The sequence below is a fragment of the Lepidothrix coronata genome, unplaced genomic scaffold (genome assembly GCF_001604755.1).
Source record: "Lepidothrix coronata isolate B3197 unplaced genomic scaffold, Lepidothrix_coronata-1.0 Scaffold61, whole genome shotgun sequence".
In the NCBI taxonomy this organism is placed as follows: domain Eukaryota; kingdom Metazoa; phylum Chordata; class Aves; order Passeriformes; family Pipridae; genus Lepidothrix; species Lepidothrix coronata.
The window spans coordinates 4,764,969-4,791,919 of record NW_016690241.1 but is presented as its reverse complement, the minus strand read 5'-3'; the positions used below and the strand labels follow the sequence as shown (position 1 = coordinate 4,791,919).

The 26,951-nt window shown below is 39.3% G+C and overlaps 1 protein-coding gene across 5 annotated transcripts; it reads right to left on the bottom strand.

The window, feature by feature from the left end:
• Positions 1–725: 725 nt before the first annotated feature.
• EDARADD (EDAR associated death domain) lies at positions 726–26,629 on the bottom strand. Of its 5 annotated transcripts, none has more exons than XM_017817582.1 (7): positions 26,466–26,629; positions 25,153–25,194; positions 13,715–13,773; positions 11,910–11,949; positions 8,873–8,961; positions 6,107–6,152; positions 726–3,633 (listed from the first exon to the last, which is right to left on the bottom strand). In XM_017817582.1, exons 3-7 carry the CDS (start codon positions 13,715–13,717, stop codon positions 3,257–3,259), a joined length of 555 nt encoding a protein of 184 aa, XP_017673071.1. In that variant the 5' UTR covers positions 13,718–13,773; positions 25,153–25,194; positions 26,466–26,629; the 3' UTR covers positions 726–3,256. The 5 variants fall into 5 exon arrangements, with proteins under 5 accessions (XP_017673071.1, XP_017673072.1, XP_017673069.1 ...); XM_017817583.1 differs by having other exon boundaries at positions 26,484–26,629; XM_017817580.1 differs by lacking the exons at positions 25,153–25,194; positions 26,466–26,629 and adding an exon at positions 17,925–18,012.
• Positions 26,630–26,951: the final 322 nt, after the last annotated feature.

Here is a 26,951-nt window from a genome sequence, read left to right as displayed (position 1 = left end):
TCCAAAGGACAGTCCCAAATCCACCCTGCATTCCTCCTCACAGATCAAAAGGAAGTGCATGCAGTGAGTGAGGCAACTGAACACTGTCACTGTCTTGCTGGGAATGCCCCACAGCAAAACTCGGTGCTCCTGGAGCACAGCACTGGAAGTTTGCCCTGGAAGAACAGTTATTAAGCTCATTAGGTCTTAGACAAAGCTGCAGGAATGAGAAAATACAGGGGCTTGGGCAGTTTCATAGAAGCTAAAGTGGGTGGGAGAGGCCATTGGTAATCCTGCAGGCACAGAGATAGCAGCCAAAAAACTGGAAATCCCTGAAGGGAGAGCAGGTCTCATATGGGAATAGGAGAAAGATATAAAAGAATAAAACTGATAGCCTATTAGAGCCTTTTTAGTGTCCATTACTGGTTATTAATTTAGGGAAAGTTCATCCACTATAGGTTTCATACCTCTCTATAGTTAGTAACTCCACTGCAAGTGTCTAGATAAACCTCTCTTTTTATCATCTTACCAAAATTAACTTATTTTTCCTATGGAATAGATTAAAAAATGCATCTTCCTTTCTTGAACAGCAGTACCTGTTGCAAACATAAGTGCTTTAAGGAGTCATGAATTTCATATATAAGACATTTTTTACACCCCACAACTAGTTGATACTTCAGTGGTTCCAAGGTGACTGGTGAGAAAGAAAACAGCTGTGTTCCTAGCTGTAATAAAAACAAAAACAATAAAGTAAAACATTGACAATCTATATTTCTTTAAAAATAGTATACATTATAACAGAAGATATAAGAATAAACTGAACACTCAGACCCAATATCTTGTAAAAAGATATAAAACTAAGAAAAAAAAGAAGTGTGTACATCTCCATTTACGACATACAAAGAGGAAGAAAAGTATTTCAAGTATACTAACAAATCCAGTGTGTGGTGCAGTTTAAGGCTAATATTTTCAACCTTCAGAGCTGAATTTATGCAGAATCCACATATGTACTCTCAGAAGCAGCTTTATTTCCATTAGACATGAATCCTTGCAGCTGACATTGAGTTTTCAAGAGCTTTGAGGGATCAGAACTCATCTCCAGAAGACATCAGCGTTTCTTAAAAATTTTACAAGTTTTAGCCAGGAAATGGGAAGAGGGGTAGATTTCAGTTGAACACATGGATTCAGGAATGCTGCTGCATCATTTTGTATTCCCATTCTAAGTCTTAGGTGAGGGTTCCAGCTTCTTGCTGGACTGGATCTACCAAAGCAAAGCATATTATAATACCATTCACATATAGCTGTGGTAAGTTATGGGAGGGAAGAGCCTTTGGCATACATGCCAGCACTCATCACTCAGAGGAAAAACTTAACACACAGACATACAATCCTAAATCATGCATGCAGTTGGCCCAGGGTATGGGGATTTTGTTGGACAAGCTGCATTATGAGCTGTTTGCATGTAGGCAGTGGATACCTCTGTAGGAACTGAAAATAGCAAAGAGCCCAGCCACAACAATAGTCCTCAAAGCTGAATCTGGAGCATTAACTTAGGACAGAAGATTATTTGCAAAAGTTAGAGTTGACAGACATCTATCAGGAAACCCCAGTACCTGGAAGAGGAATGCAAAACATTTGAACTGCAGCCCCAACAAGATACAGCAGTACGACTTCCTCCTTAAAATACAGATAGAAAACTAAAGAGTTCTAAACAGTTGCAGCTTTTTTGAGGAATCATTAAAAAAAAGTTATTAAAAATTCCAGTTTTTTCTAAAAAAATAAAAAATTCAAACCTCAAATTTAGGTCACTCTTTTCACCTTGAAACAAAATTTTCAGCTTCTGGAAGTCTCTAAAATAAACTTAATTTATGCCACCCCAGAACTAGTGCCTGACACTGAAAATGTTCATCTTTACTTCCAGCCCCTCTGTAACCGTATCACTCAGCATCTATAGTAAAGTATTACTAGAGGTTCTTTTTCATTCTCTTACAATAAGAAAGTCAGTATACAGCATTAGACTTCCCTCAGCTTTGCTACTAATTCTTATTATTTCTACTAGAGAAAAGTAAACAGCGTATCAACCTGCAACCCATTCTAGTTTTACCCCATGTCTTGACATACTATTCACCAGTGCTTTGGTATATACACCTATGTACATACTAGTATTGTCTGAGATGTCAGAAGAATGGTAGGAAAAAGACCAATTTCTAAAATACTTAAATTGTAAACAGTGTAATTCAGAGTATCAAAATCCTTTGAAAAACATCAGTCTAAACCACTTGTAAGTGCTTTAATAACCATCCACCTGGACTGTAGGTGAATTCACCTGGTAATTTTCCATTAGAGTGGCTCTAATCAATACACAGTGCTAGTTTCACACAGGTGTGCAACTACCTTGGTGTGGGGCAGAAAGTAGGTCAACCCACAGGACTGTGAAGAAAACCACAGTCTGTGAAAAGGGAAGTTATAGTCAATACTAACGATGCCCTGTGAGTGATAAAGCTTACACAGCCTCTCACACTGGAAAGTGAGAGGCATTTGATACCTGCACTCAGAGTATACACTGTCTTCAAAACTTTGGAAAATAATTTTAAGTATAGAGCATTTTAATTAGTTTTTTTTTTACCCCTAGAGATTATGGGTTGGAAAGTCTCTCTGAATTGCATGATTTCTTCATAGGGCAAATATATTCTTGTTTATAAAAGAGACTTAAAGCTTAACTTGCTCAAATGTGATGTTGAAACATTGAATTAATTGTAACATGCAAATCCAAATTGCTGCTTGGAACGCTGAGGCGTTCCTGTGCCAAAAACAGCATCACAAAGCTTAAAAAAAAACCAAAAAATGAAAAAAAATACACCTCATCTTCTACTAGGTAGAAGAGACAAAACTGTGGAAGGGTTGCCAGAAAGGCCAAGAGACTTGCCTTCTAATTGTGGCTTTCCCAATAGCAACAGAACACAGCTGACATGGTTCACAACCGCTGCAGTAAAACCAGCAGTCTGGCTTTTCCATTCCTCTTCTGCTTAGGAAGCCTACCAACAGCAGCAAAGAAGCTGAAGGAATTTGTAGGCTCAAGAACACAACCTGGATGATTCCACCCCCTTTTGGAAGATTATCTTTGCAACCCTGAGGGTACAGAGCATACATATGTGTATACAGTAGATAAGGCTTACACAGTATACAAACTGTCAGTACAGGCTTTCTCTCTCTTCCAATGTATTAGTGGCAGCTAGTCCCAGCATTTAACACGTACAGACTAACAACTTTCTTTGACCTAGAAGTCATTCTGGTAAGCTCTGTTCCCTCTCTTGGGCCATTCCTCCTCCACCCATTTCAGCAGCACTTTCACAACATCAATTCTCTTATAAAATTTACAGAGATCAATCAGCTGTTCCACAGTCCGGTCACTATTCCGTAGCAAGAACTCCAAGGTGGGACTCTGGGGCTTTTGTTCAAGGAAACACAATTCATCATAAGTCATCCCCCATTTGCTTGCTAAATTTCTCCAGTTTTTCACTGTTGGGTGGCAGGGATCCAGCTTTAGCCTCACTGTGTACAACAAGTCCTCATCATTGAGCATGTCACTGATGGTTGGTGCACGGAATAAGCACAAGGAGCAGGTGACATTTTCCTTGCAGGTTTTCTTGAGATCTGCAGTGAAAACCATTACATGGGGAGAAGTTAAGATCTATTGCTGTGGTTTCACCGGGAACTAAAAGTTAAAAGCATAAATGGTTGAAGAGTATCATGTTCCTGTGAATCACTTCTGAAGAAGTCAGAACAATGACATGCAATGCCTTTCCTTATGAAGAACTCATGACATTAACTTTCTAAAACTTCTCTCTTCGCTATGCTGAGTGGCTTTAATCAAAAGGACAGTAATTTTGAAAGCACCATATTTATACTTTTATAGAAAAGACATGGGATTCAATGCAGTGTGTGGGCTAGGATATTCCACTTTTGTGTTTTTGGAACTATGTTGCTTCCTCGAATTTGCCATAATTCCTGCCTACATCACCAACAGGTTTATGCATGCATTTCGTGCATCTTGCATACGTGTTGTAGGATAAAGGAAAAGGTTTTGCATTTCTGATCTGCTGCCTTCATAGCAACATGAAATACGTGCCCCACAAGAATCTCTGCTGACAGTTCCAAACACCTAGTACTTTAGCACAATGAAAAAGTGCTAAACATTCCTTTGCTTTGTAAGGGCTCCTACAATAAAAGCTGTCCCTATTCTACCAAGGAAGCCCATTTGAAATGTGCATTATGGAAAGGAATAAAGTGCATACTCTTCAATGTGTGAGAAAAATAAAAATATCAAGTTGCTGGAAGGAGGTGGTGATATGTTCTAAAATCTGCATCAAATACCAAAAATCATCATTTAGAGGTCTCCTACGCACAACATTCAGTATCTCTGCAGCACTGTGAACAATGTGGTGTTGTCAGACTAAATATATATATTTATAGCCCATAAAAGCATGTGGAAACCAGTGCTAGTCATACTTCTAGTTAAACACTAATACCAAAGCCTTTAACACTGCAGTGATGTAGGACATGGAATCAGCATTTTGGCCGCAGATATGACATTAACTCTCCCTGCTCCTTTTTGAAAGCAGGGAGAATTTGATCTCTCCAAATGGACACATTCTTGAAGCATTTTCTAAAGCTTCTGTACTCCCGCCTCACTGTACAGCTTTAAAAAGGGAAGTAACTAGTCCTACTTGGGATGAAACTTTTTCAAAAAGGGGCTGCTATTAATCAAAACATTGATTAAGAACAACAGAAAACAGTGACACACAATTTACAAGTGCTGGATCAGAAGCCTGAGCCGTATCTCTGGCAAAGGACAAATCTGGTACTTAGTGTCATCTACTCATACAGACAACAGCATCTGTTAAGGTGGTTTGTTTGTGGGGTTTTGTGGCTTTTTTTTTTAAATTATTATTAATTTATTTGCAGTAATTTTTGTCAGATGGTGTGAAAAGTCCAGAAAGACCATCAAATAGTGAGCTGAATGCAGTGTCTGCATGCACTTTGTATTTTGTTTTTAAGGAAAGAACAGGCTATTGTTATTTTTGTAAAACTGCTCATCAGGTTGCTTTTTTAGCAGGCCAAAGACAACTTCTGAAGTTTTCAACAAGTTAGGACACGCAGCAACAACAGTGCTGCAGACACATAACTTCATACAAATGCTCAGATTCCCTGTTAAGGGTAAACATGTTCTGGTGACATGTTTGCTCACAGGTATTCCACAGGCCTTACAGCTGTTCTCTAGAGAAATATGTATGTTAACTCTTCTGTTCTTCTTGTGCACCCTAAGCTCTTGCTGAAGTGAGACAAAATTTTCTTGCCTCATTCATAACAACATTTACTTATGCAAACAAGGCAAAATGAGTATAATCCAATAAAAGTTCTAGCTGAGCAAAAAGGGCAGGAGAGCACCCTATCTGAATTTCATCTTATTTACTCTGGCAGGGATTCCAGACTAAGTTTTATCCTCCAATAAAAGCAGGGAAGAAGAGGTAAAGAAAACACCCCTGTAAAAGGGCACAGTTATAAGTAAACAAAACTAAACCAACCCACTTCTTGTGCTATACCATCTGCAAGACTATCAAAAGCATCATAAAGAATCCAGTGTTAGACACTGACAAGCAAACGACTGACCTACCCAACTAATTGCATGATCCTGATGCTACATGATAGGACAAGCTTCTTTTACTAATAGAAAACTCTCAGTTTCTCACTGTTAGACTGAGAGAACTGTATGTCATACACATACACACCCCTCCCACAGCAGAGCTCATACAGTTATGGGATAAGCCCCCACAGCCTACTGCCAGCTCTTGCTCTCTCCCAACAGCTATTTACAGATCACTTCTAAAAGTATATGTACTACATACATTTGAAAAGCCCAAGTTACACATTTTGTATGGTCTGCATTATTGATCACCAACCTCTCAGAACAAAGGGGAAGCTGTAAATGACACAGGTCATGAAATGAGGTCCACTAATACTAGTTACTCAGGCAGTTCTTGGTTATGACAAATAGCAGTTTTTAATGAAGTACTTTCAAAGGAAATCTATGAATAAAATATGTAGAACAAGAAAGCTGACACGTTACCTGAAAGTGATTCGTCAGTATGCTTTTGCGTGTCTTTGTCTTCTGGCTACAAAGCAGAAAACAAATATAAATCAAAATAAAACAATGTACTTGATACCAGAATAGCTATTTGGCTAATTTGCAACTGGCAAGAGATTACTTACAAGTAGCTTGGGATTCTTTTAAAGTCAGACAGGGAATATATAATGTTTTGAGGAATTCCTGACAATCCTGTCTTCTCAGACAGGATTTCCATGCTTTGGCTCACAGAACTACCCTGTTGGTTGTATTCACTGAACAATGTCATCTTAATTAATGATATGCTATAGCATTATATCTTTTGAATAATTTGTTCTTAATCCTCAACAGCTGTTGAACAATTTATATGGTTTGACTAAATATTTTTAAATGTTTTGTAATGAGAAAAAACCAAGGATTTTGCCTGTTGAATGCAGTAGTGAGGGATTGTTTCACTGATCCAGGAAAAGTGGGGGAGCTTTTTTTACAAACTTCTTTACATGCATAGGAAGCTTTTTTAGGCAACATGTTGATTTGAACATTTCTGCTGGCTCAGATCTAACCCTCCTCCTGTTAGAAGTAAACATTCCCCCAGTGGTTTTTTGCTTGCTAATTAAACATAATGAAATTTCTTAGCAACTTAAGACTGTAACACACGTTGCAATATTAAAATTCAACTACTTAGCAACAACTAAAAACTGGAAGACAGCCCTTGATCCTAGAACTGTGGGAAACTGCAACTCCCCTTATTTTAACTATGTGGGTGTGGAGCCAGGTGAAATAGCTTTCCTCTGTTCAGGATTTAAAGATGAAAGCAGAAGGGGATTTTCCCCTTAGATAGCTGCAGTAAAGAATAGTTGATTTTTTTGTATTGCATCATTCTTCCAAAACTATCACAGCAGGCTTCTTAACATTTTGCAAGTTGTGCATGCAAACACAAGTCATTATATGGGTAAAAATACAGTGTAATAAGATACTCTATTACTACCTGCTACACCCTCTTTACTAAGAAATCCATTAAAAATAGAATATAGGCACTTCCATTTGTTTTGGTGAACTTGCATATGTTCACAAAGGAAAAATTTGCATACTATTTTCAGCATTTCTTTATTCCTTGAAAACGGCAAGATCACACATGCAACATCAAAATGTCTGCTCTCTGCTGAAGAGAGATCTAACACTGCACTTGCCAATTGCAACAGGATGAGCGTTGCCATTATCTTCTACTAGTTTACTTTTCCACTGGCTCCATGACAGCTTTACCTGGACAATGCTTTTTAACTTAAAGTTGGCCTTCATGGCAACACAGGAGCACTCCATGTTTAAGAACAACTAAATATAAAGATCCTGATTATAGTCATTGTCTCCACTCCCACAAATTCCTTAAAAAAGCAGAATATCATTACTGAGCTCTGAGGAGCAAAATCCCAGGATAACCCACTGGGAGAAAGATGAACTTCCCAGAACAGCTCAGCCTCCCCAGAGATCTACTTCAAAAGACACAAATAAGCAAATTATAAAAAAAAAAAAAGCAGATGCTGTTCACTTAGTTGCTATCCTGACCTTCAGTAACATTTCCTGGACTTTATGAACTCATGAAAGTTCAAACTGTATTGTGAAAGCTGATGCCTAAATGCCTTTATGTCATTATACACGTCTTGTGATAAAAAAATTAACAAGAGTGGGCAGTATGGCAAAATGTACAAAGTAAAGCAGGGATACTTACCTGTGCCATACATCTGTTTTCAAAATTCATATTTTTACCAATCAGTCATTATCCACTTTTATCAAGTCAGATGCACTCGGGTTTATTCAAGATAATTTTCTTGTAATGTAATTGGAATAAGACAATGTAGTGTTACTGCCCATGAAATGAAGGCATTTTTAAGCCCACAGTGAAGATCCTCAACCTCTATGGATCTAATCAAAGCCATAAACCTAAGCACAGTCTGAAGGTAAGCAGCAAGTTTTCCAGCTCTGTGGAATCATTAACACCCTGATACACTGAATTATCTTTATAGTGATTCTAAGCTGTCAATAAATGCTCTCTTCTTGATGATGGGAATGAACCGTTACCTCCATCATCTGTGAAATGCATACCAAACCCATGTTTGTTTCTGATGAAATTCAGCTGGGACTCTGGCATAAGGAACTCCTTTTAATTCTTCGTCTCGCTGGAAAATGCTCATTCATTTCTCTTCTCCAAGTTTTCTGCTCAACCCAAAGAGAATCAATTTGAAATTCAGCAAATAACATTCACTTGAAATATGATAACCATGGAGCATGGGAGTCACTCAGTATTGTCCATTCTATGGCAATGTAAGATGTCACAAATAATGGAGGGTGTTTCAACTATGGGAAGAGCAGTGTCCCAAAATCAAAGCAAAATGGTCAAATGCCTCCCTAAGGGCAAAACCTAGGATTCCTTACTTCTTCACTTATTCTCTGCCCTGGCTCTATTTTCAACAGGAAAGAGGGACAGCATGCATGACAAAGCCTTAACTATTTGCTGTCTCTTCTTCAGAGCATCTACACACTAATCAAAACCTATTTAAACTAAAAAGTGTATGTTAATGATAAAATAACCTTTCTTCTGCTTTTCTCCACAAAAACTCACTTCATTGAACTCTTGGAAAGAGAGCCTATTTCTGGTCTCTTTTACTGAGTAATTCTGTGCTCTCCAGATATAATCTGAAAATATATTTATTTGTTAAAATACTTAATCTAAGAGCAATAACTTATTTCACATTCAAGTATCATTTTTCTTACCTGTTGGATTAGGCCAGAATCTGGTGTAAGGGTCTTGATGTTCACAGATGCAATTTCCAACGTAACTTGATCTGTAAGGTATTCTTCATCTAAGACAAAGAGTGTGAAACACTGGTCTTCCACTCAAATACAAATTTAAATAGTAAGACTATCAAACATAAATTATAGGTGTCTAACACACAAAATTTAACTCCATATCATGATCAAGCACTGGAAATTGCTAGATTAAAAGATGAAAATATTAAATCAGCAGAGACTGTAACAGTAATGCAGAGCATGACTGTGCAAAGAAATATAATCCTTGCAGAGATTAGCTATTAGAGTAGCAGTTGTTTTCTAAACAAACACCACACTACTTTTAAAGCAAGAGTCATGTTCTTCTTTCAGAAAGCTGACTACAGGATCAATACATCAAAGTAGGCTGAGGATGATTATCACAAGTCACTATCGTTTTTGTTTTGCTTTTCTCATCACACAGTGACAGTCGTTGAAATATATACCACATAAATAATTACTTTTTATTCTGCCCCTTTGTGAACTGGGCTCGTCCTGCTTATTTCTACTGCACAGGAATTTTCTGAAGCACTGAAATAATCCATTTCAAAGTGTGTTAATCAACTGCCCTGAGACTCCACTGAAAAGCACGGCATTCCCCATTACAGCACAAACTCTATTAACCTTTCAGGCATCACTTCAGCCCTCAAAATGGGATAGAAGGGATACATAAACCCTTTGTGAACCTTGTGCAAATAGACAAATTCCACTCAGCATGATTAATAAGGTCCTCCTCATCACACCATTTCCATCATTCCCCTAGGTCAGATGCTGACCAACCATTAACATAAGCTTGAAAGAGGTTATATTCCACATGTTTTTACAGAAATGAATGCTCCATGGTGCTGACTACATCTGTAGTGCTGGTACATTTCCATTTGCTGTTTGCCTAGTGGTAAGATCTCATTAAAGAACATCTATTAGCTTTATGAATAATCAGATAACAAAAAGAAGACATATTTCCTTATCTCACTCAATAAATTTATCTGAATCAAAGAACTCATCCTTACACTTGCAAGAAAAAAACCCAAAATCGTTATTTTCCTCTTTTTCTGGATTTATAAGACTGTTGAAACCTAAAGCCAAATAGTATTTCACCCCTAGCAGGGTCAATGTTTAGTAAGGATTATTGTTATTCTTTATTACTGTAGGCCCAGAAACCATGACAAAAAAAAACAAAATGAAAAAAAAAAAGTCTGTCTGAATATGAAGAGCATGGGCATCAAATTTGTGGAAACAGTACGTGTGAAATTTGGTCTATATTTGAGTGAAGGTAGAATTATAATCAAATAATGATAAGCATTAAGACTACCCCTGCAAGATAAAAAGTTCCCATATCTCCCCTTTATTTCATAATCAGTAGAGGGTGCCAAGAACTTTAATAAATTATGGACTCAAAATGGCCCATTAATTAATTGAGCTCTAAAAGCAACAGACAGTCACTCTCACCAATTTACTGTCTGATCAAACATTACATCTGAAGCAAACATAATTGTGTGTTACACAGAATCAGACCTACACATCTCTTATGCCTTTTATCTCACAGGTTCATATTTCTAAGTCTGTATTTTTATAGAAATAGTTATGAAAAGTCATTCTCAGAAAAAAAAATTGAAATAATGGAAATGAATGGAACATTAAGAGGGATTTGTATCACTTTCAACTACAAAGGGGGAATGTCAAGCTATATTTTTATATTAGTACTTCCATCTTCTTACACGTAGCAAGAGGAAGCCGAAACTAAAACTAAATATAAACTGTGTTCACTTCCTTTCATGCTGACATTTCTACTTACGTCTTAACTTTCCTTTTTAAATTAAATGCATTTAAAACATGCAATTTCAGATTTCAAACAACTTTGACAAATTTAAAATTTAGGAATTATCTAAATAATTTTGAGGAGAACCTAATGTCATGGGTGAAATAAAAAACAGGACATGGAAAAGAATGCTACAGTGTAATTGCTTTAGTGCTAAAAACCAATTTTGAATGACCAAACCACCTGCTGCAAATAAGGAGAAAGTAGTTTATGATTTCAAAGTCTTCATCCTGTGTTATACTTCCTTACTGAGCATCACTTCTGAAAAGATGCTCATTTCCTCTAGCTGGCTTCTTTAAGTCCCCAAAATAACCTCTGACCTTTCTCTAAACCCAGTCATATACTGCTCACACTCCTCAACAAAAGTTTCCATTGTGACTAGCTCCTGCTTAGTTTTCTGTGTCTGTCCCGTTGCAGACCTGCTGTGCAACACAGGACAGAGACACACTATCTGCAGAGGCTTTCTCAACTAAGCCCCTGCCCATGCATTCCCTGGACAAAGCCCAGTGGTGAAGCCTGGAATGACAAAAAAAACACCTCACATGTCAAGGAAACCATAAAGGGGATATTCACACTGTGTAATCCATGTAATTTACTTCAGTGCAATACAGAACCTGCACTCCCTTTCTGCATTTTCAGTGAGGAGAGGCAACAACCTGTAAAGAGTTGACCTAATAGTAGGGTCCCAAGTAGATGGTATTAACATCTGCTGAAGGCAAAGGACGGCACGAAGAGTTGCTTGGTTATGAGGCTGAAAATGCAATCAGAAGCAAAAGACCTGAAGGACATTTCTTGATTTATTGTTTCTGCCAACCTGAAAGCACTGGTAACCTCTTCAAAGCCACCTTCTAACATAATGATGTCTCTACCATCTGTTGTCTGAGCACTGTTCTTCAAAGTATTTTCCTTCCAGACTGAGAACCCAGATCTTCTGGTGATAGTTTTAGACTGATTTTTAGATCAAAACTAAACTTTGGAAGGATATTTCAGAAGTTAAATATACACACCAAATTGACTTTAAAAATACAGAAGAGGACATTACATTTAAAACACACATCTAGGAAAAAGTATGAGTGTTTCAATCTTTGGATAACACCACCGGTTTTATTGCACGTAACAACACATATCTATGACACCTGAATAGACAGAATTCACAATACTTACCTTTAGGTACCCCTGTGTCTTGGACAGGATATTTTTCAGTCTGTCACATAAAGGCAAGAAACACAGATACTTGTTATTTCAAATGTAATTGTGCTGGAGAAAGAGCATATAAAATCGTGTAATTATAGTTGCATCACTTAAGTTACTACTAGTTGATCTGTTCACCATCAGATACAGTAACACTTCTTACGTGGTAACTGAGATGCTACTAGCAATTTTGATTAGCACATGCAAAAGTAATAGAGATTGCTGTGTTGCTACAGTATTTTTAAATGTATTACTTTCTAGTGAAATAGCAGAGATTGGGAAAGAAATTTTGCACTTAAGTAGCAAGATAATCTGGAAAAGGTAATGCATACCAGGAGGAACAGAGATGATTTAAAATGCTTTTTTAGCAGACAGGAGCTTTTGATAAATTATTGTATTGGGAAAAAAAAAAAAAGAAAGAAATATTTGCCCCTTCTTTTCTAAACTTAAATAGTTAATTAAGATGCAAGAGAAAATTATTATTACTGAGTCTAAGGAGATAGCTACTGATTTGTGGGCATGTTATAACTTACTATTATGCCGGAAATCTACCTCCTTCCCTATGACCTTCACCCTTACGCAAAAGTAGGTGAGGCTTTTAAAGAAGCTCATAACCAAGCAAATGGATTAAAAGATCTTTTATGGTGGGGTTGTGAGTGAAAGAAACTTCATGTCTCAGACATAGCAACTTTCCCTCACCTTTAAAAAAAAAATCTCCTTAGCAAAATACAGTATCTAATTTAGTCAGTCCACAAAAACAAAGACAAGTCTATAGTTTTTATTAAAACCTGCAAGCAAAAATTCAAATAAACATACTGCAATAATGGATATCAGTGCAGCCTCAGCATTAAAGTACTAGTGAAATTTTCAGAGTTTCCTGCAGAGTCCCTCTTGCAAAGCTTCAAAATGGGAAGAAAACACCAAGACAAAGCAATAATTTGCTCACTTGCCATTCATAAAATAAACTAATGCATTTCAATCTGTTTACATAAATACATTTGACAATAGTCTTCCCTGGGGTACATGGCACTGTAAATTTTCCCCCAGAATAAATAATCCATAGCAACACTAAAAAAACCCACCAAACAAACAAAGAAAAAAATCCCCCCCCAAAAAAACAAACAAAAAACCTCCAACCAAAAACAAAATAAACCCCCACATTTAAAAGACTTCATAGAATTTCATATTACTTCTACCCCAGCAGATATACTCCTACCTCAGCATAAGACTGGCATGCTCGATATCCTAAGACACTTGTCCTAAGCGATGTTCCTCTGCCAGTAAGCACTAGAGGGCTCTGTTTGGTCCCTCCCTAGGTTCACCCGTGCCTGCCAAAGGCACTGCTCTTTGGTACTACCTTTCCACGACTTCAACTCATCTGGCACAGGAAGGAATAACAGCTTAGTACAATAAAAATTATAGGTCCTAGGTGGGTTTTCTTATCCCTCCAAACTATATAGACAGAAGAATGTCAGCACCAATTTTTCTCGGTTCTTGGGGTTTTTTTAAATTAAAAAGATGCCACTATCGTAGCCTCTGGAGGCTATCCCATGGACAGCTCTGCTGACACCATCCAATTCAGCTGGTGCACTGATTGGTATTTTTATTTACACTTTAATTGCACAAGGTTAGTAAATTAAAATTTGTTTATGCAATCATACAGATAAGCAAAATCCTTATTTAGAGTTAGCATCCTTGAACCTTTTTACCTCACTTCTGCATTACATAACCATAGAGAGCTATAATGATTTGAACAGTATTAGACCAGAAACACATACCATTGTTAAGGAAAGAGTGCTTGGATCTGTATCCTCCACTGGCTCTTTTGCTGCATGATCTGCTGGAATAAGAAAGCTTTATCACTACATAATCATCAAAGTATTTCTGTCTGCCAATTCATATTTTGCTTCTTTGTCTGACCAAGATAAAGCACAACTATGCAGCCATTACATGCATTATGTCATTACATTTCCACAAGAAAACATGACAAACTGGAAAATGTCAGAGCACATAGATGAGAAACTACATGCAACAACAAAACCCAACTCTAAGCTAACAAAAAAAAGACTTACATGAAAATTATTTTTAGTTAAAAAAAAATCACAAAACAATTCACTAATAAAGAATAAAATCTAGTAAATTTTCTAAAAGCTGAGTTCTGTTCTTCCAGTGATAGCACTCCTTTTTTTACTCAAAGAAATAATTCAAACAGGAAACATACCCACTTCAACAAAAATTAATACTATAACAAACAGCAGATTGTAGTAACCTAATTAAAAAACATATTTGAGGAAAATATTATTTGTATAAAATAGAATAATAAACTTCAACTATATGAACATCAAAAGAATACAAAAAATAAGTCTTCAAAGTACCTTCAGGTAAATCATGAAATGTCAACCCCTCTGCATCAGTGGCTAAACTGACAAATAATAGGGAGGTACTGGCCACAGGTGTACAGAAAATCTAAAACAAATCTCATACAGAAGTCAGGTTTCAGAAAACCACTCCTGTAATTTAACATCATCCTGCCATATTTTCGAGAAATGTCTTCTGATGATAAGTATCAATGTTCGCAAAAACTGAAAAGCATTTTAAATTATGTAGTAAGATCTTCATTCCATTTTTGTCACTCTCACTCAAAGTCCTTATACTCATTACAAGTACACATTAAAAGTTTTCAGCTGCAACCAGTAAGAGGTGATTGGAATCAACACTTGGTGATTACCTCCTCCCAAATATAAAAAAATAATGCATTTAGAACACAGTTCAAGAAATTAACTATAAAATGAACAGTAGAAACAATGAACCCCAAATAGTACAGAAGTTACACAGACATTATTCTAACCAACTCAAATTTAGCATAATTGTTTATTTTGGGACCCACTGCTACAAATCTACTCAACACAATAGAACAAGCTAAAGTGTAAAAATGCAAGACAGTCCAATATATTGAAAATAAAAAAGGTGGCAGCAGTGGAACAGAGCTGTTCTCCCTCCTGCTTCTGTGAGGCAGCCTCACCAGCAGCAGTTCCTGGGTGTCCAGTGTGGTGCCCAGCTCCTCTCTGTGATGCCAGGCAGAGCCTTTCTCAGCACTAGAGCCCACAGAAAATCCACAGGCATTGTCCAGGCAGGTGGCACATGATCAAAGGGGTCAGACGACAAGGCTTGAGCACAGTCTTTGCACAGAGACACACTGAATGTTTTGAAAAGGCAGGGGACTATGAAATTTCAGATGAGCATTGTTCACACTGCAGTTTAGGAAGCCATATGCAAAAGAGGAAAAAAAAACCCTACCAAAACCCTATATTCTTGTCACACATGCCCCTTTTGGTAAATATGAAATCCCTGCTCCAGAAACATGATATTAACAGAATGATCTGGATAAAGCCTTCCCTGATAGCAAGAGTCAGCACAAACTGAAGCACATAAACTTCCCAGTTCAAATGCAGAGAGGATGATAGTCAGCAGGATATAAGAAAATACAATAAGCTGTCATAAGACATTGCACAAAAGTAGGGCCAAAAAAGGAGATTCCTTGTGGGAACTGTAGTTGAAAGCTGCAGAGGAACTGGAAAGGAAGCTGGGGCAAAGAGAAGCCCACATTGTAAAGGAAAGCTGAAAACAATGAGGCACTGGCAACCAAAGGCTCTAAGCAAGAAGGCCAACCCAGGCATCCCTAGTCTCCCTGTTTTTCCATTCAAACCCAATGGCGAAGCATGCAACCAATGTTAGAGGAGCCTTGAGGTAGATAAAAGCAGACCCCATAGAATGCCCATGAACCTTGCTGGCTATGTAGCTATGGTAAGGGCTTCATCCCCTATCCTCTGTTACACCTCCAAGATACGACCAAGGTACATTATGGCACTGGTAACTCACTTTCTACGATCCAGAGGGAAGCACTGAAAAAATGGGAGAAGCTCCGAGAATACGGGCATTTGAAACAAGGACTGGACAAACTCCAGGATGTCTCTACAGGAGGTGATGGGGTCCTGTGTGGTATCTTTGACTCTTGCTTTCTAGGTTCACTCAGAAACACACTCACGTGAATCTATGACTCTGCATCTTTCTTGCTTAGTATCCACCCTGAAAAATATTTTAAAACTCTGTTTCTTTTCCTATACCTTAATTTCTTCCCTTTTTTTACAGTTCTTCATGATGAACAATGACTTCCATGTTTTTTAGGTTGCAGAGTACAACCAAGTCCCAACATTTTCTATAAGTGGTATGTATGTTTATGAATATTTATACCTAAGATTAAAGACTCAACATACTGGGCTGCGGATGATTCACTGTGGTCTTGTTGGCCACTGATAGTACGCAGATAATCTGAAAACCAGACTTAATATTTAATTGTGAGTAACACAGTTAAAATGCCATGTCCCCTCTCTCTTTCTGCAGCTCATGTCATATAGCTGGGCACAGGTGCACAAAGCAGCAGGGAGGAAAGTTCTCTGTTTATCTCAAATGTAAACCATCCACAGTTTTGCATGCTGAAAGGCCAACAGGAAATGAAGGTATCATCTGACTGACTATTCAGTGCATATTGTCTGATTTCACAGTTACTTTCACAGACAGCTTCATAACAACATTACCTGGAATCCCGCAAAAAAATCACTATCACCATACTCCCCACTGACAGCACACAGCCACTGGCCTACATTTACTTCCCCACTCTTCTACAGGGAACCACAAGGGAGTTGACTCAGATGGACATAAATCAGCACATGCAAATTGTCTCGGACAGTCATAAGCCAGGTTCGATGGTTGCTTCCAAGGTTCATTTCTGCTTGCATGCTGTTGCACCTGCACACTGCCCAGTGGCTGCTGCAGCTCTGCCTGGGCCCATCCAGTATAACCAGTCTGCACGAAGAGCAGCCGACTTGTACCAATGCCCACCGTTGCTCTCTGTTCAACACTGCTACTACAATGGGGATGCAGTGCTGTGCACTTACCAGCACGAACAGTTTGTCAATTCTGTATCTGCTTTTCATTTTTGCATTGGAAGGAAGCCTGAAGGTGAGCTTTATAGACCTCAGCATTTTGACCTTTAAGCAGAGGGGATTCACAAAGCACTACGTAGCACAGACGGAATTCCCCCCCCGTTAGTTTTTTCCTTGCAACACAGCCTTGACACTATCAGCAGTGAGTGAAACATATAAGCTGGACCATAGCTGGGTAGTTCAACCACGCACAAAAAGAGACCCCTTTCACACCAAGGTTGGGCACACACATTAATAGTTCAACTTCATACAACTTAAACAAAGTTATCACCCTAATACTAATGTTGTTAATAAAGATGAAAACCCTGTAACTCAAATCAATAACGGTTCTTTGACTAGAAGCACCTGAATTTCAGATTTTAGTAAGAGGAGGAAATATGGCAAATTGTATCAGAATAATCAGCTCTCTGAAAAATCTGAGTCCATCAGCACTTGTGCAGTTTTGTTTACTGTTAACTACTCAATATTTTGTCCCTGTCTGAGCAGATAAGTAGGGAAAAACTGTGATGCTGGCACACCTCAGATAAGGTACTCAAGTCATTTGCCTCATTAGCTGTGTAAGTTAAAATGTGTGGACTTCCTAACCACCCAAACTCTGGGATTCTAAGAAAATGTCTTTCTACAAATGTCTTTTTAACGTGCTGCTAACTAGCGCAAACTAACTTACACGCTAAACACTGTAGCAGGCTTGACAAGACAGGTTGTACTAAATCACATCAGCAGAGCACATGATAAATTATTACCACGCTTAATTAGCGTGTGCGGAGGGGGAAGGGAGCAACCAGCAAACTCTTTTTATCCCAGCCGGGGCTACGCTCCTCACCTGGCTCCCCTGAGCCGCGGCCCCGGGTCACCCTAGCCCGCAGGTGGTCGCGGCGGGCCGCGCCCCGCACAGCGCCTGTCCCGGACCCGTGGGGGCCCCGGGAGCCGCCGCCGCCCCTCGGTGCACTCCCCGCCCGCCCGGCTCCCCGCGGCGGGTCCTCACCTGGGGGCAGCGGGTCCTGCGGAGCGGCCATGGGGCGGCGGCGGCGGGTCCCGGTGCGAGGAACGCGCAGCGCCCGCCGACGTGCCCGGAACCGCCGCCCCGCCGCGCCGCCCCCTTCCTGCACCGCCCCGCCGCAGGTAGGGCGCTCCCGCGAACGAGAGGTGGGGGGGGAAAGGAAGGGAGGTCTCACACCTCGACGCCCGCAGGGATAGAGAGCGCGTCCGTCGGGAGCCCGCATTTCCCAGGGGGGAACACCGCGCTGCCGCGGATACGTCGAATTAACAGCTCCGGGCTCCACTATGTGAAAACGCCGTGTTTCCCTAACACCACACACACAGGGTGCATATACGACTCCTCAAGTAATGCTAGTTTGGACCTAAAGTCAATTCAACAACATAAAATCGAGTGCTCTCTCTCCTGCTCTTACGGGTATTAACGCGCTCAAATCGCTGCCTTCAGACGGAGAAAGGCGGTCTCCATTAGGGTTCAAGGTGCTCCTGCAGGTGGCTCAACGTGCACGGACAGAGTTTACCAACGCCGAGTATGGCAAAGCGACAATCATAAACTGCACTGGTTTCTCACAGATATTTAAAATTCGTCCACTTTTGCTACAGTCACTTCCAATACCACGACGATGTTAAACTTTTGAATGTAATTGCTTTGAGCCTCCACTGTCATCTCTGGCAAATTCTCTCACTTAAGGTTTCAGTATAAAAGTAATGCAGGTTTCTTAAATGGGGTCTGTGCGTGAAATCGCTTTCCAAATGAGAAATATTATGTATTGCTATTTATTGTACCATATAAGCAAAAGAAGCCAGCATAACTGAATATGCCATTAGAAAGATCACATTTGACAGTAAGCCACCTGGCTCCTTTACTAACAAGGTAACTTTACAGACAGATTCTTTTCTGTTACACTGGGAGTTCTCCAATTCAGCCAAATGGATAACCAAAAGTCCGTAAAGCATTAAAAAATGTTTTTCAATGATTCTGTTATTGAATTTGAGAATTCTTGTAAAAGAATAAATAGTTTGGAAGAGAGCTCTTACCTCTCAATCATCCTACCAGTGAAATTACAGACATGGTATTTAGGAGATTCAGAGCATTACCCTTATTTCATCTGAGATAAATGGGGCCTTCACCATTGGGTTACACACTCAAACACGTACATATATATATTTATACATCTTAGTCTCCAAGATACAGGTAACAAATCACTAAGATTTCTGCAATTCATGGTGTGTAAAAAATGAAGGATTTTTTTAGGCATGTCTTTGGAGTCTGGCTGTTCAAGGTATCGGTTGACTCTCATTGCTTCCACATTAATATTGAAACTCATTTGTAAAGAACAGAGGCATTTTGTAGTTTAAAAGGGTAATATCAAGTCTAAATAGAAATAAAATTGCTGATTCTGTGGGTTTCTCTAGATTTCCTTAGATGCACAATGGTTTTGGTGATGGATAATTAGGCTGAGTGCAGAAAAAGTGTATTCTTACCTACAGAGATCTGCACACATGCTAGAGTAATAGTTGGAGTCTCTTCTATAACTGTGAGGAATGACAAAGCCACAGTACACCTAAAAATTTTCTAGATTTTAAACCTAACAAATTTATGCCTCAATAAAATGAATGTTGTATCTGCCCTGAAGACCTACATGTATGCTTTGCTTCTGTGTGCTGTTCGAAAACTACTGGTCTTAACCTCAGAAGTAGACATAGTGAGTGTAAAAACTTTGGATATATATATGTACAAGCTATATAAAAATGTACCCATTAATTTTCTTCAAAATATCTCTAGTGTACTATTTTTACACAGGTATCTGTAAGATACTTTAACTACAGAAGACTACAAAACATTGATGTTGGGGGCTAAGTCAGATTTTACCACCAACATGGCATTTACTCTTCTGATAACTTACAACCTGAAATCTTCCTACATTAGGATTAAGAAATTATTTGAGTAAACACTAACAAAATAATTTTAGTGGAACAACACTTGTGCTGCAGCCAAAACTGGTTGATGTTGCTAAAAATCATGTATTTTTAAAAGTGTATCTATAAATGATATTGGCTTTTCAGTTTGAAACAGATTTTTTAAAAACAAATTATTAATGAAAAACTCTTTAAAATAATGAAATAGAATAATAGAAATGAATTGTCTAGATAATATTACTGCCTCAAAACCTGGGTTAGTCATCATAATTTAACAGTTTTTCCCTAGTACTGAAGGAGGAGCCTGCAATTACTTATAAATAGAGCACTGTCAACAGTACAGATTATTTTGGCTGTTTAATGCCTGTTCTTGTATCACTCTTTAATAAGTGTTATTAATAAGTGTCGTTTAGCTAACTGACCAGTCCAGAAAGCCGAGAATTATTTTGGCAAAACTAAATACAACTGTATCATAAAAGCTGAGTCCAGAATAAGATAACTTTAGGCAACAGCATTCTCTAAAATGCTGAATTAACTTTCTCATCAAATTTCTATAGCTAATTACAATCTATCTCTTACCTGGCTGTAACCCTGTAAGGTACTAAACTCAGCATAACTAATCATAATGAGAAGAGTTCAGGATTTTGTAAATTTTCAGCCAAGTACAGAATTAATTATTTCAAATAGTTTTTACAAATCAAGTTTACACAGATCTCTTCTCACTCCTTTCCTGGCCCCATCAAAAAAAACCTAGCCATCTTTGATGAGGACAGAGGCTTTTCTCAAAGATCTCCAAACTATCTGGTAATATATAGCTGGATAGTTTATTGTTTGAAATAGCAATTAATGCACAGTCTCAAGGGGTTTCCCACCTTCTGAGCACAAGACTGCAGACAAAACCATGGACAATATATTCCTCTCCTGAAAAATATTATTGCTATCTCCCTCCACCCCAAAAAACCAAACCAACCAAAAAACGAAACAAAACAAAAAAACCCCAACAAAATAAAAAAACCCAACCACAAACCACCACAAACAAACCAAAAACCCAAAACTTTTTTCCCAGCTGATCCTCTGTGGCTCTTCCCCATGGAAATAAAGAGCTTTTTACTCCAGATCACAAATGCCACTATAACTCAGTGGAACAGTAACCTTCCCATCACCCGTGACAGGGGTTGCCAATAGACACAGTAACCGCGAGTCTGCCAGAACTGCATGGCAACCTGGTTTATTCATTCTCATCTGTTTACTTTCTACGTTTCAAATATCTTCATTTAAGGAAGTTCATACTGAGTAAAATACTTCTATGTCAGCATAAACTCCTCACCCTTGATGTATTTCAGTAGATTTGGGAAAAACCTCCCTGCATTTTCTCTCCCAGGTGTCCTAGAGATAGCCTTCAGTGTCAGCATCTTCAGAGAGTTGCTAGAACAGTTCTTGAAAATTTTGAGACTGCTTTGGAGTAGGAATAATAAACCAGCAGCTAAAAAGTTAAAGTTACTTTCTTTGCCAATAATTATATTGGTCTGTTCTCTTACAGTTCTTTTACAGGAATGTCACGATTTTGACATTTATTTGACAGAAGCAGCATTATATGGAGAAAATATAAGAAATGACGCACACCTAGACCATCTTATGTAAGCCTGTGGATAATTTGTTTGCCTGACAGGACTGCACGATATGGGAATGTTCCCACCACTCCAGGAGCTGTGCTGTGTCCAAGTCAAACAGACGCCACAGAAAGAGTAAAACCTTGCTTTCTCTGGATTGACGTTTTGAAACTGAGCCTAATACGATCGATTTCAGGCTGCGGCTTATCTCTCTGCAGGGACTCTAGCACAGTGCCCCTGCCTGGCTGCTTGTTTCCATCAGTCTACAATTTAGCTGAGATCTATACCTCATGGTCAGATTTGTTGACAGATAAGCACATGTACAGAAAGTGCAAGTGCACAAATCTTAGGGTTTTTTTTAAACAAGATTAGGTATGTTCATCTGCTACCACTATATTCAGAAGTTTGACAGAGCTAGTAGACTTATTTCTTTGTTAGCATTCCTTCTTAAAAAATTATAGGTACAGGAATGACACTAAGACTTCATACATTACTTCTACTCTTCATTCAGATCGTGCTATTATACATTACACAATGCAGTTTGTTAGCATCCAACTCTAACACACACACACATGAAACATGGAAATGACAATACAGGTTTATAGCTAAGATTTGTAGTTAGTTTTCACCACCTACAAAAACTTCCTAAAAAAATGTACTCCCTTTTTGTAGTTTGCTCTTTATTTTTTACTGCATTCTACCTTTCTTGTCCTTTTCCTCATAGTCACTGTGAAGATATTGCTGTATGCAATTTTCTTATTAAAAATTTACCTTTTTTTCCACCATACTGTATTTGATGTATTATTTTACCATTTACAGGCCACACTCCTGCCATAACCCTAGACATCCATGGGTACTTCTCAAAAGTTATTTGTACCAGTTGCCTCAGACTTGAATATATATTGTGGTTTTAAGGCAGACATGAGTAGCTGGGAGCAGGACGTCAGTGAAGCATGATTTGCAAGGGCCTAATGACAGCGGGACAGAACAGGGGTGAGGCTGTACAAGTTTTTCAGTTGTAGAAGGCCTGACAGACCACCAAACTCAAGTGCCCTGCTACTTGTCTGCTTTCTGTACTTACATCAGGTGGCTTACCGAAAGTTCTTACCCACAGCTGTGCCTTGCTGTATCATTAAATCTAGACTACCACAAGATGTTCCATTGCTCAACAGGCACTGCCCTCCCACCGCTGCTGTTTGCCACACTTAAACAGAAGTTTGTGACATATTGATTCTTCTGGTTTACTCTCGTAAGTTTAGGAAGGACTCACTCAAATGCTAATTTGGAAAAATAAATAAAGGCAAAAGTTTCAAGGGCAAAAAAATTCAAAAGAAAAAAACACGTTTCATATTACTGAAGTCTAGTTCATGAACTTGAAAAGCAGCTGGGATTTACCAAGCTTCTCCTAACATGAAATGTGACACCATCCTCTTTTGCCTTGTATGTTCACTTAAATTAGTCCATAATAATCTCTAATATCCGTTTTCACATAGTTGATGACTGTAGGTTATCATTTCTATCCACAACCAGAGTGCATAAACTTTATTCTGGCAAATAAGACCTGGCTAAAAAGCACCAGTGGAGCTGATAGTAGCAAGACTTGATCAGTTTTAAGTCCCACTGTGTCCTCTCTGCAGGCCAGAGGCAAGTTTGGTAATTACAGATTTGCTACATCCTCTAAAAGACTGTCTGTCACTCTCTGGTGCACTCAGATCTCTGCCCACTCAAGAGAACAATGTTGTGATGAGGAAGAGATGACTCTGATGTGCATTATTTAATTCTTATTTGTGAATACAGAATAAAGTTTTTAGTTCCCGTGTTCAAGGCTTTCTTTGCTTGCACGTAGAAAGAGCTTGCAAATAGAACTAACTGTCAACATTTTTAACAGCAATGCATATTATGAAATCAGAGGAGATATTCATTCTTATGCCAACCACATTAAAAAATTAAATATATAGGCCATACTCTTCATGACCCCAGTAATCTGTAAACTATGATTATCTCTCTCCCCAGTAAAGGTTTGTTCTCAGCCCCTGCTAAAATATCATAACATCATGGCAAATTTCTTTAAAAGAAAGACGCTAAGTAGATACTTAGAGCTTTGTAATATGCTATTAGCTTTTGACTGCAATTCAAAGACTGTTTCTTCTATTTCCTGAAACTGATTTCACAAAGAAATCTTATATTAGGCTTTTTATTTTTGGGGTGGTTTTTTACACATTTTTATACCACTACCAAAGTAGCATTCATAGGTTTAAATCAACACTAAAACATAAAATAAGATTGAAAATACCCTAGAGTTAAGAAAACTGTGTTCAGCTACATTCAGTTCTGGTATAGCAGTTAATACTTATGTAAACAAGAAATAATTTTTTGTCCTCTTAAAATAAGTCATTATACATTTTTACAGTGAGTTCCTTATCCTTCTAATATGGCAGTAAAAAACTAAACCACTACTGACTTCTAATACAAGCACTTCAGAGGTGAAGAAATAAAGTACCTTCTATAATTAACATAAAGTGTTCTGAACTGACAACAAAGTGAACAGTATGACTTAAAAAATATGGTAGTTTATATCTAACTTGTATAGTCCTTTATGCAGACCAAGTGTGAGACAGTGCATGTGCTTGATTCTTCCAATGTTTTGGGGCTTTTTTAAAATTCTCATCATAGAAACTTTGTTCCAGAATCAAAGGCACAAAATGTAAACTAATACAATGCATTCACCTTAATCTGCTGAACAGAAACAGTTCCTTTGTGAGAAGAATAAGCCACTTGCGATAAAGTATGGAGTACAGATATTGAGAGCAAACTATGGCAATGTAAACATTAATATCAGCTGTTCTGACATTTCTTCTCAAATATCTAGCAAATTTATTGGTCCACTGATGCTGAAAGTAGGAATAGGTTCTCATTTAGTCATTTCCAAATGATAGGCGTGCTGTCTGTACTCCAGAGAGGAAAGAAAGGAGCAATTACATCATCTCTCTGGAACCAGAGAATCAAACTACTGCCTACTTTATTTCATGGTCTCTGGAATTCCTAGACACCATTTCTTCAAGCCATTTTCAGCAATACAAAAATCTGTGACATACTGGCACTTAAGGACAAATATAATGCAAAATTAATCTGAATTAATTTATAAGTAAATAAAAATGGTCAATCTAAAAACTTTTCAGCTCTCTGATATAGTTACTCCAGCCTTAAAGCTTAAAGCTCATCTCCATATTCCAGTATAGCAGTATTCTCTAACTGAAAGGGTGTAAGAAGAGCCTGAGTTGGCATCTGAACTGAAAACAAAATCCTAATTCCAGCAACCCTGCACATTACCTCAGTGCAACACTCATGTTTTTCACAGGAATATCACTTTTTGCAATTCTGGAAGTAATTTACATATAAACTTTGAACTATCAGGAGCAACAGATTGGTTCTGATCTGTTTGGGCTTTAAAAAAAAATATTTTGAAAGGAACTGGAAAGAAGCCACAGTAAGTCTTAGATCAGATCCAATAGCTATTGGTGAAGCACAGGTAGACAAATTCAATTGATGTCATACTGGAACTTTCAACCTCTCAAGTGTCATACAGTCTCCCTATGGGGTCAGTAAAAAACTATTATTTCATAAAATAAAATCAGATGGAGCTGAAGTGACTTAACAGCAAGTAGCCACTGCAAGGGAGGGTCCTACCTTATCTTCTTCCTACTGGGATAAGTACTCTGGCCTTTTCCCCTGAATCAGGTTGAGCAATGAAGTAGACATACAGTGAGTCAGTTTAGTTGGCTGTTCTGGCAGAAAATTATCCCAAGCAGGGAAAAACCCCAAACGTTTGCTTAAGTAGCTGAATGGATTCAACATACAACTTCAGGACTGCTAGCTCAGACACATGGGATAAGGAAAGAGAGGGAAACAGCAGTGCCTCTTTCCAAACAACTCAGTATTTCATTATGTTAGCTCTACTGAAACAATGCCTGAAAGCATCTTCTTCTTCTCTGGTAGGCTTCAATTTGCTACACAGGAGGCTGTGCCTCCACTGGAAAAAAAAAATAAAATAGCGTGGGGGGTAGAGGGTGCCAAACAAACAAAACAAAACAGAAAACAAACAAACAAACAAAAAACCAAAACAGTGGAGGGACTCTGGAGCTTCTTCATTAGTTTCCAGCCTTGCTCTCAAAGGGAACAGGTGAGAGAACCAGACAAAGCAAAGCTTTATTCCCTATCTTGCTTCATGCTTCTAAAAAAAAATAATTAGGTGTGCCCATCTCCATATAAATAGCTTCTCATTAATGCAGCCCTGCCGAGGAAAACAGGCAGTTTAACATAAAAGAAAAAAAGCCTTTGAGCGCCCAACACAGCCACCTCAAGGGCACTTGCCAGCATCAGGGAGGTGGGAAGCCTCTGGAAGTGGTTTGAGTCTCTATTGGACACCCAGCCAAAGGCTGGATGTGGGCACCACTAATGCCATAAACCCAACAGTGGGGCGGGGGAGCTGCAGCCTTGCTCAACTCACCCCTGTAGTGCTGGGACAGCACAGCACTGCTGCGTTACACTGGGATGGACTGGGATACACTGGGCCAAACTGGCTTGTACAGGTCTGGACTGGGTTGTTCTGGGTTTGACCAGGTTTAGATTGTGACTAACTGGGTTTAGGGGGATTGACTAGGTTATACTTAGTTTTTTCAGCCTGGAGGAGACTGAGGGGGGACCTCATTGCGGTCTTCAACACCCTCACGAGGGGAAACCAAGGGGCAGGTACTGATCACTCTGGTGACCAGTGACAGGACTCAAGGCTGAGTTGGGGGAGGTTTAGGTTAGATATCAAGAAAAGTTTTTTCACCCAGAGGATGGCTGGGCACTGGAACAGGCGCCCCAGGGAAGTGATCACAGCCTGACAGAGTTCAAGAACCATTTGGACAATGCTCTCAGACACATGATGCGACACTTGGGACTCTCCTGTGCAGGGCCAGGAGTTGGACTCCAATGACCCTTCCCACTCAGCATACTTTGTGATTTTATGATACCGGGCCAAAATGGTTAATACTGGTCTGGACTCCGTTATACTGGACTCAGTTTATACTGGGTTAGACTAGAATGAACTGGGAAATAGCGGGATGCACTGGAATTCACTGGGACAAATTGGTTTCCACAGACCGCCTCCACTGCCCAGCTCGTGCCTCCCCTCACGCGGCCCTTCCCGCCACCGCGCGCACGCGCTCAGTCACCGCCGCCCGCGCGCCGCCGCCGTTTGTTTTGGAGGCGCGCGTGGTCCTCTCCGATTGGGCGACACCGCCGCCGCGCGCCGTGTCCCGCCCCGCCCCGGCCCGGGATCGGAACTACAGCTCCCGGGATGCCGCGCGGCGCGGCCGGGGGAGCGGCGGGCGCGGGGGGCAGCGGGCGGCGGTGCCGGTGCTGCGCGAGAGGAGCCCGGGCGGGTCGCGGTGAGCGCGGCGCCCCCGCCCGACGGGTCCCGCCGCCCGCAGGAGCGGCCG

What these genes read in the sequence shown, in the direction of transcription:
- EDARADD (XM_017817579.1), bottom strand. Translation starts at nt 17,955, where the DNA reads ATGGCCGCTCCGCAGGACCCGCTGCCCCCAG. An exon ending in ATTCTGGCCTAATCCAACAG is followed by an intron (nt 6,153 to 8,872) that starts GTAAGAAAAATG and finishes TCTGCTTTGTAG; the next exon opens with CCAGAAGACAAAGACACGCA. An exon ending in TACTGACGAATCACTTTCAG is followed by an intron (nt 3,634 to 6,106) that starts GTAACGTGTCAG and finishes TTTTCACTGCAG; the next exon opens with ATCTCAAGAAAACCTGCAAG.